Source organism: Centropristis striata, chromosome 18 (assembly GCF_030273125.1).
Source record: "Centropristis striata isolate RG_2023a ecotype Rhode Island chromosome 18, C.striata_1.0, whole genome shotgun sequence".
Lineage (NCBI taxonomy): Eukaryota > Metazoa > Chordata > Actinopteri > Perciformes > Serranidae > Centropristis > Centropristis striata.
In genome coordinates this window covers 15,352,274-15,368,851 of record NC_081534.1, presented here as the reverse complement: position 1 = coordinate 15,368,851, position 16,578 = coordinate 15,352,274, and the positions used below count along the sequence as shown (strand labels likewise).

Here is a 16,578-nt window from a genome sequence, read left to right as displayed (position 1 = left end):
AGGGGACTTTTAATCTAGCTGAGTGGGATTCCTGCAACCACCTCTGACTCAATACCGCACTCATCATTTCCACGTTTGATCTTGAAATAACCTGAAATGAAAAGACACAAAAACAGAGTTTAAGGCCCAGCTCTCTTTCTTTTTTACAACATCAGTCACAATATTGTCAGATGATGTAACACTGGGAGAATATGCAACCAAGAAACATGGTGTGGTTTGGTCGTACCTTGATCTCCCCAGTCACTGTTCCAGGAGTTTGCAGCCAGCCAGTAAGGCGTCCCATTCTCCTTCCCCCAGCCGAGGATCTTGATGGCATGGCCGCCCAGCATCTCTCCTGTCAAATGCTGGTACACACCTACAGCAGAGTGACAGTGAGTGCAAACACACAAGACTTAGAGGACAACAATTGGTGGTTTTCCTCATATTAACACATTTATTACAGATTTTCTGAAGAGTACACTAGATTGGTGATGTGTTCAAGTAACTGCCTACCAAAATAATTAAATGTATATGTTTCAAGACAAATTGTTTTAATTGAATGACCTCTATATATTCAGTATTTCCTAAGATAATAAACATAAATTAAGAAAAGGTAAAACATACATTTGTCTAAGAAGGAAACTCCCATGTTAGGTAAAATTGCTGTTTTTTTTCCAAAGGAGTCTGGTTTACAGTTCCAGTTCCTCATTGCAAAGGGCAGTCTGACACCCAGGTAAAGCGGAAGCAGCCTCACCAGTCTTATACAGCAGAAAATCAGCATATACAGAGAAAGCTGCCTCCACAGGCCCGTTCTTGAACAGCTCGGTCATGATCTGCTCCTGTTGGGACGGGACACTGTACGAGCGTTTACCTGAAGAGGGAGACAGAGAACAATAGAAATGAGACAATGTATGACAGAGAAATTGTAGGGGGAGAAAAAGAGCATTTTGGAGTCAGTACCAAAATGTTTGTCCTTCGGATAGGATGGCGAGTATCCATCAGTGCACTGCGCCACACACTTAGGAGTCTCTGTTTCACCCTGACACGGAGGACGAGTCCCATTCACGTGATGCTCACAGGGAGCGATGGTGTAGGGTCGGCAGCCTGTCAAACACATCATCAGTCGTCTCTTAATATTTGCTGAAAAATGCATAAACATCTCTCTGTTCTTACTTAAGATAAGCTTACCAACATTGGAGCCAAACAGGCCTCCCGTCACAAGTCCTTTCTTTGCCCAGAACTCCCAAGCAGCAGACGGATATCCACCAAAACAGCTGCACACACGGTGAATAAAACACCACAAGCATTGTTGTTCAATGTCCTCTTAAAAGACTTCATTTTGTTACACAAACACTCACCCCATGCCACATTCATCACAGCAGGTCAGCAGATCTTCAGCAGAGATCTCCACAGAGATCTGACCTCGGCTATGGATGCATACCCTGTCGGATATCGCCTCAGCTGCCCCAAAGGCCTGTGGGAAATTTTTAAAAAGTTGTTGACTTGACACTTAAGTTATCTTTTGGCTTCCTCTAAACCCATGGATGGATATCTGAAAGGGTCAGGAGCCACCTGGCCTTCACAGGGAAAATCTAACTTGGAAAAAAATATGTATCAACCACAAAATGACCACAAGGAAACATAGAACTACAAAGACAGAGAAAAAGACTACAAAGTGTCCAAGAAAGAGATGCAAAACAACTGCAAAGAGACAAAGAGACTCACTACAACTATGAAAAGGGGAGAAACTACCACAAAGAGACAAAACTACTACAAAGTGGGGCAAAAATAACCACAGAAACAAAATAAAAAGATTGAAATAATAAAAAGCAAAGTAACACAAAACAAAAACAACTACAAAGACACAAAAAGACCACAAAAAGACATAAACATGTGCAGAGATGCCACTCAGACACACATGCCAACAACAAAAAGACTCACAAAATTATTACAAAGACAAATATAACAACTACAAAATAACTACAAAGAGAATCACACAAGACCATGAAAGGGGGCAAAACAGCCACAAAGAGACAAAAAATGACTACAAAATGGGTCAGAGAGAGCTGTTGAACTACAACGAGACAATACATTGTGATAAAGTCTGTGTGTCTTGCTCCAATGTAGGAAAGGTGATGGGGCATTTTGCTTTATTTTCTTTGATTTGTACTGCTGTGTCTTTTTGTTGGTCCGTCTCACCCAGCAGGACCCACAGTTTCCCTGGTCCCTGATCTGCGGGATGGTCTGACAGTTGGGCCACTGCTGGCGTGCGTCGAAGCTGTCTGGAAGCTTTATGCCTTCAGTGCTGTGAACCCTGAATGAGAGAGGACAGTGACTGAGCGCTGCAGATAAGATGAGCCTGCTGACTGTCACCTGCTTGTCACTAAACATAAATCCGTGCCCACACACCCTCTGGTTAAACTTACACCTCTGGCAGCCTGGGTCCATTCAGTATAGTCCCGCACAGTCCCTTCACATAGCTGATGTCAATATTTTCGAAGTTCTGCCCAGCCTGGAGTAAAATAAGAAGAGTATATATGAGAAATTATAGACATTACACTACTTATGACCACAGTCTGATCTCAGGTTGTTATCCCATAAGAACCCACGGTGACACGGGTGCAACAAACACTTTAAATGTTCTAGAATCTCCCATATTCAGCTTTATGCTTCACATTAACTCATTAAATCCCTAAGCAACGTATAATCCCAACCTTTGGAACAATTTACCTTTGCACATCAGGCAGGCCTCCTCACTGTCCGCTTTTAAAAGGAATCTCAAAACCCATTTTTATTCACTGGCTTTTAACTCAACATGAGCCTTTGTTCTGTTTTTATTTGTTTTTATTTGTTCTTTGTGGTTTTTTAAAATTAAGACTAATTTTAAAATTGAGATTCATTTTAAAACCCACTTTTATTTATTGGTTTTTACCCAGCATGAGACTCGCTTTGTTTTAGTTGTTTTTGCTTGTTTTGTTTTTATTGTTGGTCTGTCCTGCCATGTACAGCACTTTGTATCAGCTAAAGCTGTCTTAAAGGGCTCTATAAATAAAGTTGATTTGATTTGATTTGACAATCAACACCCTGGTGTGGTGGTCATGTGACTGTGACAGGAAGTGACTTCTCCAAAATGTGGCTGTGACTGGAAACAGAAATGTGAAAAAGTAGCTAATTTCAAAAAGCTTATATTTTATTACTAGGCTAAGTTTAAACCCATTTAACAATATTAGTCCGTTAATAGGGTTTCCTTTATTGCATTTAACCCTGTTAGGGTTTGTTATTTGTTTTTATTTATTATGATTTATTATTATTTTGTTACTTAAAAACAAATCTGAAAAATAATTTGTTGTTAAACAGCACTATTAATGTCACAATTTTAATATATGTTGTGGAGATGCAAAGAAAAAGGCAAATTTGTGTTTCTGTAAGCAGAAAAGGTGTTGAGTCTATTTATATAAAAATAAGAAATATCCTAAAAATAATACCATAAACACCCAATATGACATATATGTCACATTACATATCTTTGACATTTAGGAGTAGTATTTAAACAAAACATCAGAAATGTGTTCTATGTGGTCCACTTGGTCTGTGGAATATCCACCATAATTTTTTTTCAAGGATAAATGGGTCTGGGTTCTTATGAGTTAAAATGCTGCAGAGACAGTTACCAAAATTGCAGGAAATGGCTTCCCTGAGATTACTCACCGTCCAGGTGGTGTTGGCCTTGTTAATAAAGTTGGCCATCTCTGAGGCAGTGGGGCGGTGAGGCCGAGCCCAGGAGACAGAGACTGTCACAAGGACACAGAGGAGAGCCAGCGGACGCATCCTGCAGAACAGATGACTGTCAAACTTCAACATAATCACCTCGGCTGCAACAAGTTTATGATCACTCAACAGGGGAAGGTTGCTGTTTTATGAGACATTACAGTGTTTTATGAGACATTACGGTGTTTTATGAGACATTAAAGTATCACAAAGCAAAGACAGTATCATTTGTTCACACTGGAGCATCTTGTTAATTCTTCTCAAAATATGGAAATTATCCCACATGTCCATTATAATTTGAGTAATGGAATTAGTTTGATAGTTTCCAGAATTGATAAATGTGTCTTTTGTTGCAGCTGGTAAAAGTGGAGTTAGTTTTCATTACCCTTTATATTGCTGGTTAGTTAAACCCATAAAATATATCATTATCTGTTAGTTTACTCATATTTTGTATTTATAATTTAAATGTTTAAATGTAACTAGTAACTAAAGCTGTCAGATGGTGGAGTGAGAAGTACTACATGATCTGAATTGTTATGGAGTAGAAGTAGAAAGTAGAATATAATGTCAATATTCAAGCAAAGTGCAAGCACCTCAAAATAGTATGTATGACCGAGGAACAGTACTTGAGTAAATGTATTTATTCCACCACTTTTTATTTTTATTATGTACCTTTCAGACACATACATGAAGTGAAATCATGTTATTTGTGATTAGTTAAATCAATTATAAAATGATGGAAATCTACCCTGATTAAAGCCATATTTTTATAGACAGTGAGTAGTTTAGTTAGATTAGTAGTTAAATATATTGTGAACAATCAAGTGAGTAACAACTTTTATTTGTAAAACTAAAAATATCAGCTGAATTTGAAATATATTTGTTGGTATAATACATAATACCTACATCTAAACAGGCATACATATCATTATCACTAAAATATGAAGTTTTATTTTCCATTGAAGATTGAAAACAAAGCCATATTAACACAGTAAAAGAAAAAAAATCTTCCATATCAAAGTCTTACCTTTTACTAAGGCTGAACCACAAATATGCAATATGTAATTGCGATTATTTATTATTTAGCTTTTACCTGCAGTAGTTTCGATGGATGTTCTTCTGGGTGATTCCTTTCTCTCAATAAATAAAACTCCAGTTGTCTCACTTTATGTTGCACTTTTTACAAGCAGTAAAACTTGAAATCACATGTCTGAATGCACCGTCAGTAAACTCTCATGTGACAAAAAATGTTTCCAAAGGTTGAAAGGTGATCATAAAATGATGACCTGGCAACAATAAAGAATATTATTATTACTATTATTAATAAAACCTTTATGAAAATATTTCCAATTCATCATTTAGCTTCAAAACTATGATTTCACTTTGCAAACACATACAGTTTCAGAAATAAAATAAAAAGCACAGCAAAATATATGACCTGTGAAACTGTGCTGTGCACTATAAAAATATGATTTTACAGTCTGAATGTTTAACAACACTATAATCTACAAGCTGTAAACTGAAGCATGACTTGGGTTGTTTGAACAATAAGACGGTTTAGATTATTTCTCCTCTTTATTTGTTCAAATATGTACAAATCAAAATGTCACATTACATAGCAATGTTTGTAGCTCTCCTTTGGTTCTGTACAAGGTTACTCTGTGCTAGCCTTTCTACTCACCAAAGCTGTGTTAAGGACACTTTAGCTAGCGCTCTCAATATACATCTCTTTTAGATATCAAATGTACCAGAAATTACATTTGTTCTCCTTTATTCTTTTTAACAGTCTGCGTCAAAACTACCTCAGAATAGCTCTGTCCTCTTCTTCTTCTCCAGTTAAGGACAGACACAGTGTTGAAGTAAAGCTCTACTGTGAGTGGATGGTGTCCACGTCTTCTACGCTAACATACATTTACTGTAGACTGCAATTTTGTAAAAGTTATTTCATGTGAGTGTTTCTCCTGTAGAAACGTAACAAGTGGAATATTGAACTAGATTTGATTTGACATTTAAAAAATATGACTAAGATTTGACAAACTTAAAGGTGGAGTCAGCGATTTTTGGAGAGAGATTGAGCATTGACACTGCCTTTCTCTTTTTACATCCACGGCCTTTCCCATTCTGTGCATGAGCACAAACGCCCCCTGTTGCTGATTGGTTGGAATAGTCTTGTGTGGCTCAATCCACTTTTTTTGTTTCTCATTTACAGAGCCAGGGCTGTGTATGAACTAGAGTTTGGTTACCAAAACCTGATGGGACCCAACAGACCAAGGCAGGTTCAGTCAATTTTTTTTCAAATATTGTTTGGGTTTGGCCTTCTTAACATGGTGCTTAGGTCCTTTTTTGTGAAAGATTTGTGTTAAAAAACGTAAAAATGATGGGCATACTGTCTGTTTTAGTTTAGTTTACTTCTGTGCAATGCATGAACTCAGCAAACAGGCTATATTTCATACAGTTAATATTGTAGCCTTGCTGTAGATGGAGGGCGTCAAACAAAATTTGTCATCAGGGAAATGTAAAACTACAAAAAAATGCTGGGAAATAGGTGATAACACAAATTCAGTGCTTCAGCTTAACTGCACCAGGCTCTGGCTGGTTTGGACATTCATTATCCTTAACTGCTTGTCTGAACTCAGCTCATGGGGGCAGGAGCCAATCCCAGCTGACATTGGGCGAGAGTTGGGCTACACCCTGGACAGTTCATCAGCCAATCGCAGGGCTTGGTTTGGACATAAAAAATTAGCTGAATTTGACAAAAACTGCCCTGGATTAAAATCACTGACTCCACCTTTAATGGAATTTGGTGACAATGTTTCCCAAAATCCTTAAATGGGCAGTGATATGTGCTGTTAATTTCATCAGCTAATGGGGAAAATTAAATATTCTTTCTGTCTTGAAATCCTCAATAGGTTTAAAAAAAAAAAAAAATAATCACTCAATTCAGAGGGTCAAAATGTTGAAAATCAAACAAAAAACACAATCAACATAAACATCAAACAACAAAACGCCCTGAATCGTTTCAATGTGCCATTAATGCTGGTGAATATAACCACACAACACTGTGTGAATAATTTATCCAGGTGCAGGATGGACTACTAGAAATCACTATAAGACCAAAGAGACCAGCCTGCTACCAGAACCCCTCCATAGTCTAAATGTGTCCGTGGTCCTGTGACGGCCGTAATGAAGAGGGCAGAGTGGGAAGAAGTGCGTGAGATTCCTGCAGTCGGAGGAGAGCGGATCCTTCAGAGAGGGAATAGGGGCTTTCTGAGTCTGTGGGCCCCAGGAGAAGATGAGGTTAAATCGGTTCACTGTCCCTGCATGTCTCCGGTGCCCTGTGCCTGCGCTGCGGTGGTGCTGAGGTACTGCCAGCTGAGAGCGGCGAGCAGCATGGCAGCAGACAGGTACATGGGCGACAGGTGGGCGGTCCTGGAGGGGAGGCTGGACTGTGACAGGGCGGACTTCTCTCGGATCAGGGCCAGGATGTGCAGGGTCTTGTCTCGTGACGGGTCCGTGTGGGAGACTTTCTGTAAAATCTGCAGAGGGGAAGAGCAAGATATTTTTTATTTATTTATTTATTTTTTAAATATTTTTTATTGCATTTTCCAACATAGAAAAAAACAACAAACAAATATCCAATTACTTATTACGTAATACAGACAATACAATGAAAATGCTCTGTCCCATTACGATTGACAGTGATGTAGCAAATACACATCTGGAAAGAAGTGAAGATTCGTTAAAAAAAAAACATTTTTTTCAAAAATCTCAATTTCCATTTTGAGAGAAAATGCTAATTTCTTTTTTGATAATTAAAAATAATAATTATAAGTAAATTAAGTCCTTCCTTATAACCCAAAAACATCAGTTAGCCAGTTTACCTCATTGCCATCTATCATCCCTTTTGATACAATGGAGAGCAAGATAGTTTGTGTTAACGTGTACAGGGATGGTGGAAATAAGAGAGAAAAACAGAAAAAGACACCGACCTCCTGGCTGTACTGGGCGATGATGGTCTGCACGGCTCCCATGTTGGTGGCGTCCATCATGAGTGTGACAGCCTGTCCCTTTCTGATCTTCACCACTCCCTGGAACACCATGGGGTTGTTGTAGCATGACGACAGTGTCGCTATCGCCATCACCTGTCAAGAGAGGAGGAACAATGTGTGAGTCAATGTGAAAATTGAAAGAAAATAATGAAAATATGTCTCTGGCAAAGTTGTATGAAAATCTCTGTCACACTTATATGAACATTTAACACTGTGAACCCCAAAGCACTCGCTCCTGTTACGTTTTTACACACTCGTTGTTTTTGTTACATGACAGTTAGCCTCAGCAGAGTCATTGATGTCTTCCAAGTTGCAATGAGGAGCCCAGAATTTTTATGTTGTTTTTTTACAGAAGCTAATTTTTGCAGATTATTAAAAAAAATGTGGTTATTTTTCCTGATTTGTTCAAGGACAGAAACAATGTTAAATATCATTTAATAAAGTTTTATGTTGTGAAATTAGCCCTCTCTGTACATTTGCAGATTGGTGAAAAAGAACAGTGCACAATCCAGAGCAGTTTATTTTTGCAGATAATTAAAAGGAAAAAAATGGTTATTTTTCCTGATTCATTCAACAACAGTCAGAAATGTGACAATCCTACAATAATTTATGATCATGAAGTTTCTATCTGGGATAAATGCTGTAATTTTGCCGATTTAAAAAAGCAAAAAAACAAACAAACATGACTTTTAAATCCACCAGCACGTAGTGGGGTTCAGAAGGTTAACCTTGCATGCTTAAAAATTAAACTATTTAAAGCTTGTCACACAACTCAAGTGAAATCACTACATTGCTGGCTGGCAGTAAGTGATGCATCAGTGTGTACCTGTGGAATGGCACAGAAATTAAAGACGCTCTGGTTGCGCAGGCGGGACAGGTAGGCGATAACGTCCGGGACGTGTCGCAGAGCATCAGTGACCAGCAGGTTGAGGCAGGAGAGAGCCGACTCCAGCTTCTCAGGCTGGGCCAAGTCCTCCAACTGACCTGCAAACTGACTCCAAGCCTGCAGGGGGGACAAAATATAAAGACACCACATAGGTACAGTGTTGGTGTGTAGAATCTACATGTTCTGCTGATAGTTTGACAGAGTTCAGTTATAGTATCATACTGAGTAACTGCAGGCCTCAGGTCAGACACACAGGTAAAACAAACACACTCAAAATCAGACAAAAGTGCCCATTCCCGGTCTTACCTCTTGTGGCCAGAAGGCACGTCCCTCTTGCGTGTCCTCTAGATAGTCCCGGATGATGTTAGTCTTCTGGAGGAACAGGCCCATGGAGTTAGCCAGCTCGGTGTCTCGTCCCACCTCTGGGTCCTCCAGCTGGGACGCAGAGAACAGCTGAGACAGACCGATACCGACCAGCCCCGCCACGTAGTGACAATACTGCACAGAGAATAAAACAAGACCACATGGCATCAGAGTCTGTATGGAAAATAGCTGGATTGTGATTGAAAACACACAGTTACTGTAATATCCAAAGGTGCTATTTAGGGTTGTCAAAAGTATATATACTCAAAAAAGTATTGATACTAAAACGTTGTACCCGGATACGATACTCATTTTCAAAAGTATCGAGTATCTGAAGCTTGTTATCATAGTTGCAGTTTCTTTTTGCACAACTGTTTTTTATCATAAATATTTAACCTGTGGTTCTGTTACTATTATTTTTTTTAATTATTATTAATTTAAACAAAACACAACATAAGTCACCAATGGACAAACACAGTAAAAAGTTAAAAAAAAAAAAGAGAGAAAAAGAACAACAACAACAAAATCACAAAACCAACCTAAATAAATAAAAGAACAATAATAAATAAGAACTTTAACACATTTAATAACATTAAAACTAAAACAAGACACAAACAAACATCACACATAATTACCACATACAGTATATGTCTTCTTAATAACCTAAGAGAAAATATTCTGTTCTGTTCATTTTTACATGTTGCATTTTTCTTGTTAATAAATATATTTCTGTTAAATTTTGGGGTCTTTGTTTTTATCCTTGTGGTATCGAAAATGGTATCGAGTATGGAATATTTTCCAGAGTATCGGTATCGAGTTGAAAATTTTTGTATCGTGACAACCCTAGTGCTATTAAAAATGTATAAATTAATGTCAGAGTCAGACATATAGGAAGTTTTAGGTTGTGTGTGATAAGATTTGATGAAGATAAAGCTACAAGAATTACTGAAAATACATGATTACGTCAATAGTAACATATTATACTCCAAAGATAAAACTGCCCTTTCTGCTAATTTTCTCATCTCTAATTTTCAGGGACCCACAAACAGTGGCAGAGATCTGTTTCTGTTTCTCAGTTATTCATTTCTTATAAGCATATGTTCCTGTAATATTGCTGAAATATTTGTGCTGTTATCCTAACATAATCGTAACACAAGGTTGACATTTACCAGGTCCCACTCCTTCATGGATCCCACTTTCTTTTCCAGGAATTCAGCCATTCCTACTCCCATACGGTGGCAGATATCTGAGATGACGTCTCTGTATTCCTGAGCGAGGTTTCTGAATTCCAGTGATATCTGGAGTGCAAGTACACAAGAAGAATATAGTTAAAAGTTTAAAGCAGCTTTCAATCTGAATGACAACAATTTCACTTTAGACTTCTTTAAATAGTCGGCAACTGACTATTGAAACTGAACAGTAATGATGTTTTTAGCTATTTATTTTCCTATTTATTCATTTATAGAATCAGCCGACAATGCAATACATTGTTTGTATCATGTAAATATGATTTAATAAAGTTCTATGTTTGAGAAAGTAGCCCTCTTGGTACCTTTGCAGAGTGGTGAAAAATTGGGGCACAATTCATATCAATTTTTTTTTTAATTCCAGCACAAAAAACTCAAACTAAAATCAGTATCAGCATCAGTTTAAAAAATCCCATATCGGTGGGGCTCTAATACGAATTATTAAAACCATATTAACAATTACACCTGAATTATCTTGATAAATACAATATGGCACACCATCAGAAAAACTAGACAATAAATCTCACTGCTGCCATTTAACTGTAAATCACCAGCCATTTAAAAATGATCTGCATCAGTGGATTAAGCCTGGTGAACCTGTTTTTTTATGTGCCACCATGCACTGCTACTGACCGTGGGGAAATCGGCCAGAACCTGTCGGTCTTTCTCTTGGCTCTCAGTGAAGCACCACTCGTCCTGGTACAGGTAGGTGTGGAAGTCATTCAGCATGGGGACCTTCTTGTCCAGAGGGATGGTCATGTCGTCCTCCACTGTGTCCAGCGCTCGCAGCACCAGGTAGAAAATACAGACCGCATGTCTGGATTAGAAAGACATGAGACAACTTTAAAATGTGAAATGTTTGAGTGTTTCGTTTCCACACGCTGACTGAAGACCTTGTCTTTCATTCAAAAGTCAACAAAAATAGTTGGCAGGTCGAGCAGGAGGTCACAGGTCAGGTTAGTCTATATGTGGAGGAAACCTTTGACCTGGGATACATTAAGTGCACACACACACACGCTAAAAATGTTATGTCAATATATACAAATTATGAGTGACACTGACTGAGCTGAGCCGATTAGCCGCTCTATCAATGCCTATATCAACAGAAAATGTATCGGCTACAATTTCGATTAGTTATTAATCATTCAGGTCATTTATCACACAAAAATAAAACCTCAAACATTTGTTGGTTCCACTCTCTCCAATGCAAATACTGTATTTACTGCTTTATTCTCTTTCATGTCACTGTGACATGAACTTTGGGGGTTTAACTGTTAGTTGAAAATAAAGTTATTTGAAGATATTTTAATAACATATACCTGTAGATTCACTTATAATGAGTTAGCTGCAGCGCAGATTGACATTTTTCACTGTATGATTTGCTTGGTAATACATGTAAGTATCTAAATACAGGATTCCTACACCTTTTTCCAAAGTCAAATTAAAGGACTTTTTTCAAGTTGTTCCAGCACCATGCAGCTGTGGTAAATAACATATTTATATACATTACATACAGTATATACAAGTATATGGATAATTTCACTTCCTTATCATATGAAATTAAATAATACTGTACTATAAAAAAATATATAAATAAAGTTGTTTTATGACAGCACTCTGGAGAAGTGTGGCAAATGAAAACATTGCAAAGTTTTGTGCTTTAAAATATGTCGCTGGTTTGTAAGTAGAGATTGCATCCTATATAACCTAAATCTTAAGCAGTTTATTTAAAATCAGAACACTTTTCAAAACTTGAAAACACATGTATGTGTTTTTTTCAAGGATCTCTAGCACCCATAGGAACCCTGTCCTCTTCAGGGAATTTTTGGATTAGTCCCTAAAAAAAGTGTTGGGTCAGCCATGTCCTGCAGTGCATTTTGATTTATTGGTGCTACCGCTATTAGCTATTAGCTATTGGTGAGCTATCAGTGTAAAACAGGTTAAAATGTATTTTTAAAGATAAGTAAAAGGAGCTGTGCCTGCTTTCAGATATTATTGCAACTCCACAGGATATACCATAATTTTGTTATGGACTGATTTGTTGTGATAGATCCAGTCCAAGCAGGTCTGAACAGCTGACAGTAAATTAGCTTTGACACGAAGTAGATACTTTCCAACGTAGACTATGTTTTGTTTTGCGCACGTTTTACACAGAAAATGTAACACTAGTGCAGAAAAGGGAAGTGCCCCAGCCAACACCCCTGCTTCTGCCCTTCAGGAGAGAAAACATGCCCGCAGAGCAGACACACCCCTCCTCACCTGAAGCCAACTTTTACTCACCTCAACTCCCCGTCCAGCGCCTGGATCACGGCTGCGAAACTCCTGCTGGTTTGGTTCAGGTACAGATAGCAGGTCCGCAGGCTCTCACTCATGGACTCCTGACAGGAGAGACAGAAGAACACCGTGTGTCGGTAAAAGCCTGCGGGTCTCAGCGCGCTGGAGGGTCGGGCGGCCTCCTGCAGGCCCCGCTCCCCGAGCCTCCAGCCTGGCAGGAGGGACCGAGGAGCGGACCCGCTGCCCCGCGGCGCCACCGAGAGAGAGCGCTTGAACACGGACAGCGAGACTGGACACTTGCAGCAAGCTCCGGCCATACGAATAACCTGGCAGGGCCGACCCTGCAGCTATAAAACAGCGACCCTACCCATGTTAACGCCACAGCTGGTGGGGAGGTCTGACACATGCAGAGGACAAGCGAGCTGAGGGGTCGAGTAAGGTGAAAAACGCTTAGGAGGACGTCTGGGAGAGCTAAAACAAGCGCCCCACTGATCTCAAAACAGTCTGGTGTATGTGTGGAGGAGGGCGCTGTGTGTGCACAGCGTTTGCAGATCTGCTGTTATGATTAAGAAGCTCCTCCCACCTCTACCCAAACCAACGCCAGCCAACTGCGTTTCATAATCTGCTTGTAGCGAGGAACTGTCCCTGCTGCTGCAAGATGCATGACTAGGACAAGGCCACCCTGAAGATGTTTTTTTTTTTTTTTGCCCTTTCTCAACTAAATAATGGTAAGATATTTGTAACCTGATTTCTTTTTCTATTGAACCTCATTTGTCCCTGTGCTTTGAACATATACTGTTTGGTTTCACTGACTTTCCTTTTGCAAAAGAAAAACAATAGTAGATCATCAATCTCATGATACAGTTAGCCAAAAGGCATATCCATAAATGTTGTTACGTTAATCAAAAGCCTCTCTATCTTGTCTTTGAAAATGACACCAAACAATATATTAAGTCTAATAAGAAATCTACCAACATGAGAGCTATGAAAACTTTGAATTTATGTACACTTTACAATGTTTTTGTATGAAAGCTTGCCTCTGTATTGTTGAAAGGCCCTGATGGCGTTTTGTTGGTGTATTGTCTTGTATTGCACCATGTTGCTTTAATAAAGTTTTTTTTTTTTTTTTTTTTTTTTTTTTTTAAAGATGCATGACTATATCAGAACAAGTCTGTGACAAAACCCACAAACCTTATACAGTATCCTGTGTAGTTGTAGCCGTGCATGCAAGGGTGCAATCATATTAAAATAACAGGAGAAACTGCACCCCCTCAGCATTATTTTTGCATACTTTGTTACATTTTTGTATGAAAGTGCAAAGTTTAATTTTCATTCTGAAGGCCTGAACTGTGCCAACATACTATCATATATTAACTTTCTATTTAAATGGTGTCAGTGTGAGATTATGTCAACTTTGTATTTAACGCTTATTGGCTATTAGTGCACATTTGAGCTAAATTCAAGCAATAGGAGATGTTTTATCCTGTAATTTCTTTATGTTGCTTTCATTATTTTAGCTTGATAGCAGCATGCTAGCCTACATTGGTTAAAACACATTTGAAGAACAAGAAGTGAAGCAAGCTGTTTGGGGAAGTTTGCTGATAACAATTTACAGATATAGCAGTGTGTTTTAGTGACACCTGGTGGGAGACAGTGGGAAGGACAGTAGGATGTAAGTCTAGGTTCAGGTGTTACAGTAAAATCTGTCAGATTCTGTGATGCAAGAGGCTTTAAGAGTAGGAAAATATTGGTTCTTTGATAAAATATTTAAAGGTAAAGTTCTCTATCACTAAAATAAAAAAATATCTGTGACTCCAACTATAGATTATAAAGGCCACCACTTTTGTATTAGTCACGTCGCCACTTGTATTCAGGTCACAGAAAAAGGTGCAACACTTGTTTAACAGCTGGCACCAAAACATCCATTGTTAGCAAGTTATCGTATCTCTGTATAGCTGCCTGGTTTGGCTTTGGTAGTGTTGTAATAACACCTATAGTCAGTCAGTCAGTCATACTGTTCACTACAGGACAGTGTGAGTTTCCATCCTACTCTCAAAGAAAATGGGGAAGGCCTTGTATCCAACATTATGCTGAAGAATTATTATTGTAATAATATCATTAGATTTACTTAATGGGAGTGAGTTGACCTTTTTATGGGTCATTTAAATTGCTGCCAACCAAAATAAAGACCTAATAAGGACTCACTGCACACAACCCGAAGCAGTCTATGCAGTCTCTCTCCCTCTCTCTCACCGGGTCACTTTGGTGTTAAAAGACCGGGATTATCCGTCAAACATGCGCACATGCTTCTCTCCCTGTTGCTGAACCCTTCAAGCTCATTATGTAACGTAAATCCCAAGTCAATGGTCATATCTGCCTGTGTGCATCAGAGCCAGCACAGGAATGAGAGATCTAATTAGTTCAAGTAGCTGGTCTTTGCATTTCCGAATCACAGAAGGATATCACAAAAACAAAAAACGAGTGGTTATTTGATTTCAAATTAAATCACTACAAAACAGAAACGATAAAACGCCCGTTGTTTCATATTCTGCGACCGGAAGTTATCCTTTACAAAGTAAGAGCGCGAATGGTCAGTGTGTGGCATAGACTGTAGAAATTTGGTGGTGCAGTTAATTCTTATTTTTCATTTCTATTACAGACTTTGCTTTACTGTTCTAAATGCTATTCATGAATATAAGAATATATTTTGATATAGGAATTGTTAATTTGTTATTAGGCTCTTGCTGCTGCATGCAGGCCTTCAACATCTGTGCAGCTGCAGTGTACGTGTGTGTTGTGTGTGTGTGTGTGTGTGTGTGTGTGTGTGTGTGTGTAGATTTATGAGTGGTCGAAGAAGTATTCAGACCCCTTACTTATTTATACAGTATATGGGCACACTATTCAGTAAACACTGGTCTATGCCATACACTGATCATTCGTACTCTTACTTTGTAAACGGTAACTTCCGGTCGCATTATGTGAAACAACGGGTGATTTTTTTGTTCCTGTTTCTGAGTGATTTTAATTTAGAAACTAAAATCAAATGCCCACTCGTTTTTTGTGTTTTAATATCCTTTTGTAAATGACCAAAAGATACACGCACCTATATAGGTCATCCACTGTATGCAGCATGTAGCCGGTCTGTGTTGATGCTGTCAACAGGGGAACATAATGTGCTACTTGATCTGAGCGATCAAACTACAAAAGCAACCACGTTTCCAACCTGCATGCTGTTATACTGTCATCATATCCACATGACATACTTATTATAATTTTTAAAAGATCGTTTACTCACATAGTCCAACTTCGGCATGACGGTTCTGCATCCCCCCATTTTAAACTTAAACAGGTTGAATATCTCTTCCGGATGGCCCAGTGACTTGAGGATGTCCATGTTGCTTCGGGTCTGCAGCTGTAACTCTGACAAACTGATGTGTAGACCTGGAGAGATGTCCCCCCATCAAAGCGGCGAGTCCCTGAGATGCGGCAGCGGCACCTTGGAGATAATGCAGCTTTCAGTCACGAAGCGTCGTCAGATCGACTGACGCTTCCGATTGGCTGGCGAGTCATGGGCATAGAGCACAGTGTCCAATCAGCGGCCAGAGCGTCTGGTGTGATGCCCCGCCTCAGCGGGCTGACAGAGCAGCGCGGCTTCTGATTGGTCCGCGAAACTATACCTGCTATGAGAAATTATATAGTGCCTGAGACTGATACCTGTTGGTTGACACACAGACACTGTCTGACACTGTATGTGTATGATCCTCTTTCTAAGCTTTTATTGTTTTTTACATGGAGCCACTGCAGATAAACACATTATTTTAGATTAATGGATATTACCATTACACAGTTGATTTCTTGCATTAAGGCATTTTTTTGGATAACAAGTTCTCAGAACTGTTATGTTTAAATATGCAAATTAAGCATTATGTAATTATTGCCTAATGCAAATAGAAAAAAATACAATAAACCCCCCCCCCCCCCCCCCCCCAAGTGTATATTTTTTCCACTTGCA

General features: G+C 38.9%; 2 protein-coding genes across 4 annotated transcripts; both read right to left on the bottom strand.

The window, feature by feature from the left end:
- ctsbb (cathepsin Bb) lies at positions 1 to 3,813 on the bottom strand. The gene is made up of 9 exons (XM_059356498.1): positions 3,688 to 3,813; positions 2,406 to 2,491; positions 2,179 to 2,293; positions 1,338 to 1,453; positions 1,168 to 1,253; positions 940 to 1,083; positions 734 to 850; positions 227 to 355; positions 1 to 91 (listed from the first exon to the last, which is right to left on the bottom strand). Exons 1-9 carry the CDS (start codon positions 3,805 to 3,807, stop codon positions 15 to 17), a joined length of 990 nt encoding a protein of 329 aa, XP_059212481.1. The 5' UTR covers positions 3,808 to 3,813; the 3' UTR covers positions 1 to 14.
- A 1,679-nt stretch (positions 3,814 to 5,492) lies between these two features.
- fdft1 (farnesyl-diphosphate farnesyltransferase 1) lies at positions 5,493 to 16,142 on the bottom strand. 3 transcript variants are annotated; one of them, XM_059356496.1, is made up of 8 exons: positions 15,862 to 16,142; positions 12,573 to 12,670; positions 10,926 to 11,109; positions 10,215 to 10,343; positions 8,989 to 9,180; positions 8,623 to 8,799; positions 7,737 to 7,889; positions 5,493 to 7,283 (listed from the first exon to the last, which is right to left on the bottom strand). In XM_059356496.1, exons 1-8 carry the CDS (start codon positions 15,958 to 15,960, stop codon positions 7,056 to 7,058), a joined length of 1,260 nt encoding a protein of 419 aa, XP_059212479.1. In that variant the 5' UTR covers positions 15,961 to 16,142; the 3' UTR covers positions 5,493 to 7,055. The 3 variants fall into 3 exon arrangements, with proteins under 3 accessions (XP_059212479.1, XP_059212480.1, XP_059212477.1); XM_059356497.1 differs by lacking the exon at positions 15,862 to 16,142 and adding an exon at positions 12,934 to 13,230; XM_059356494.1 differs by lacking the exon at positions 15,862 to 16,142 and having other exon boundaries at positions 12,573 to 12,926.
- Between the last annotated feature and the right edge of the window lie 436 nt (positions 16,143 to 16,578).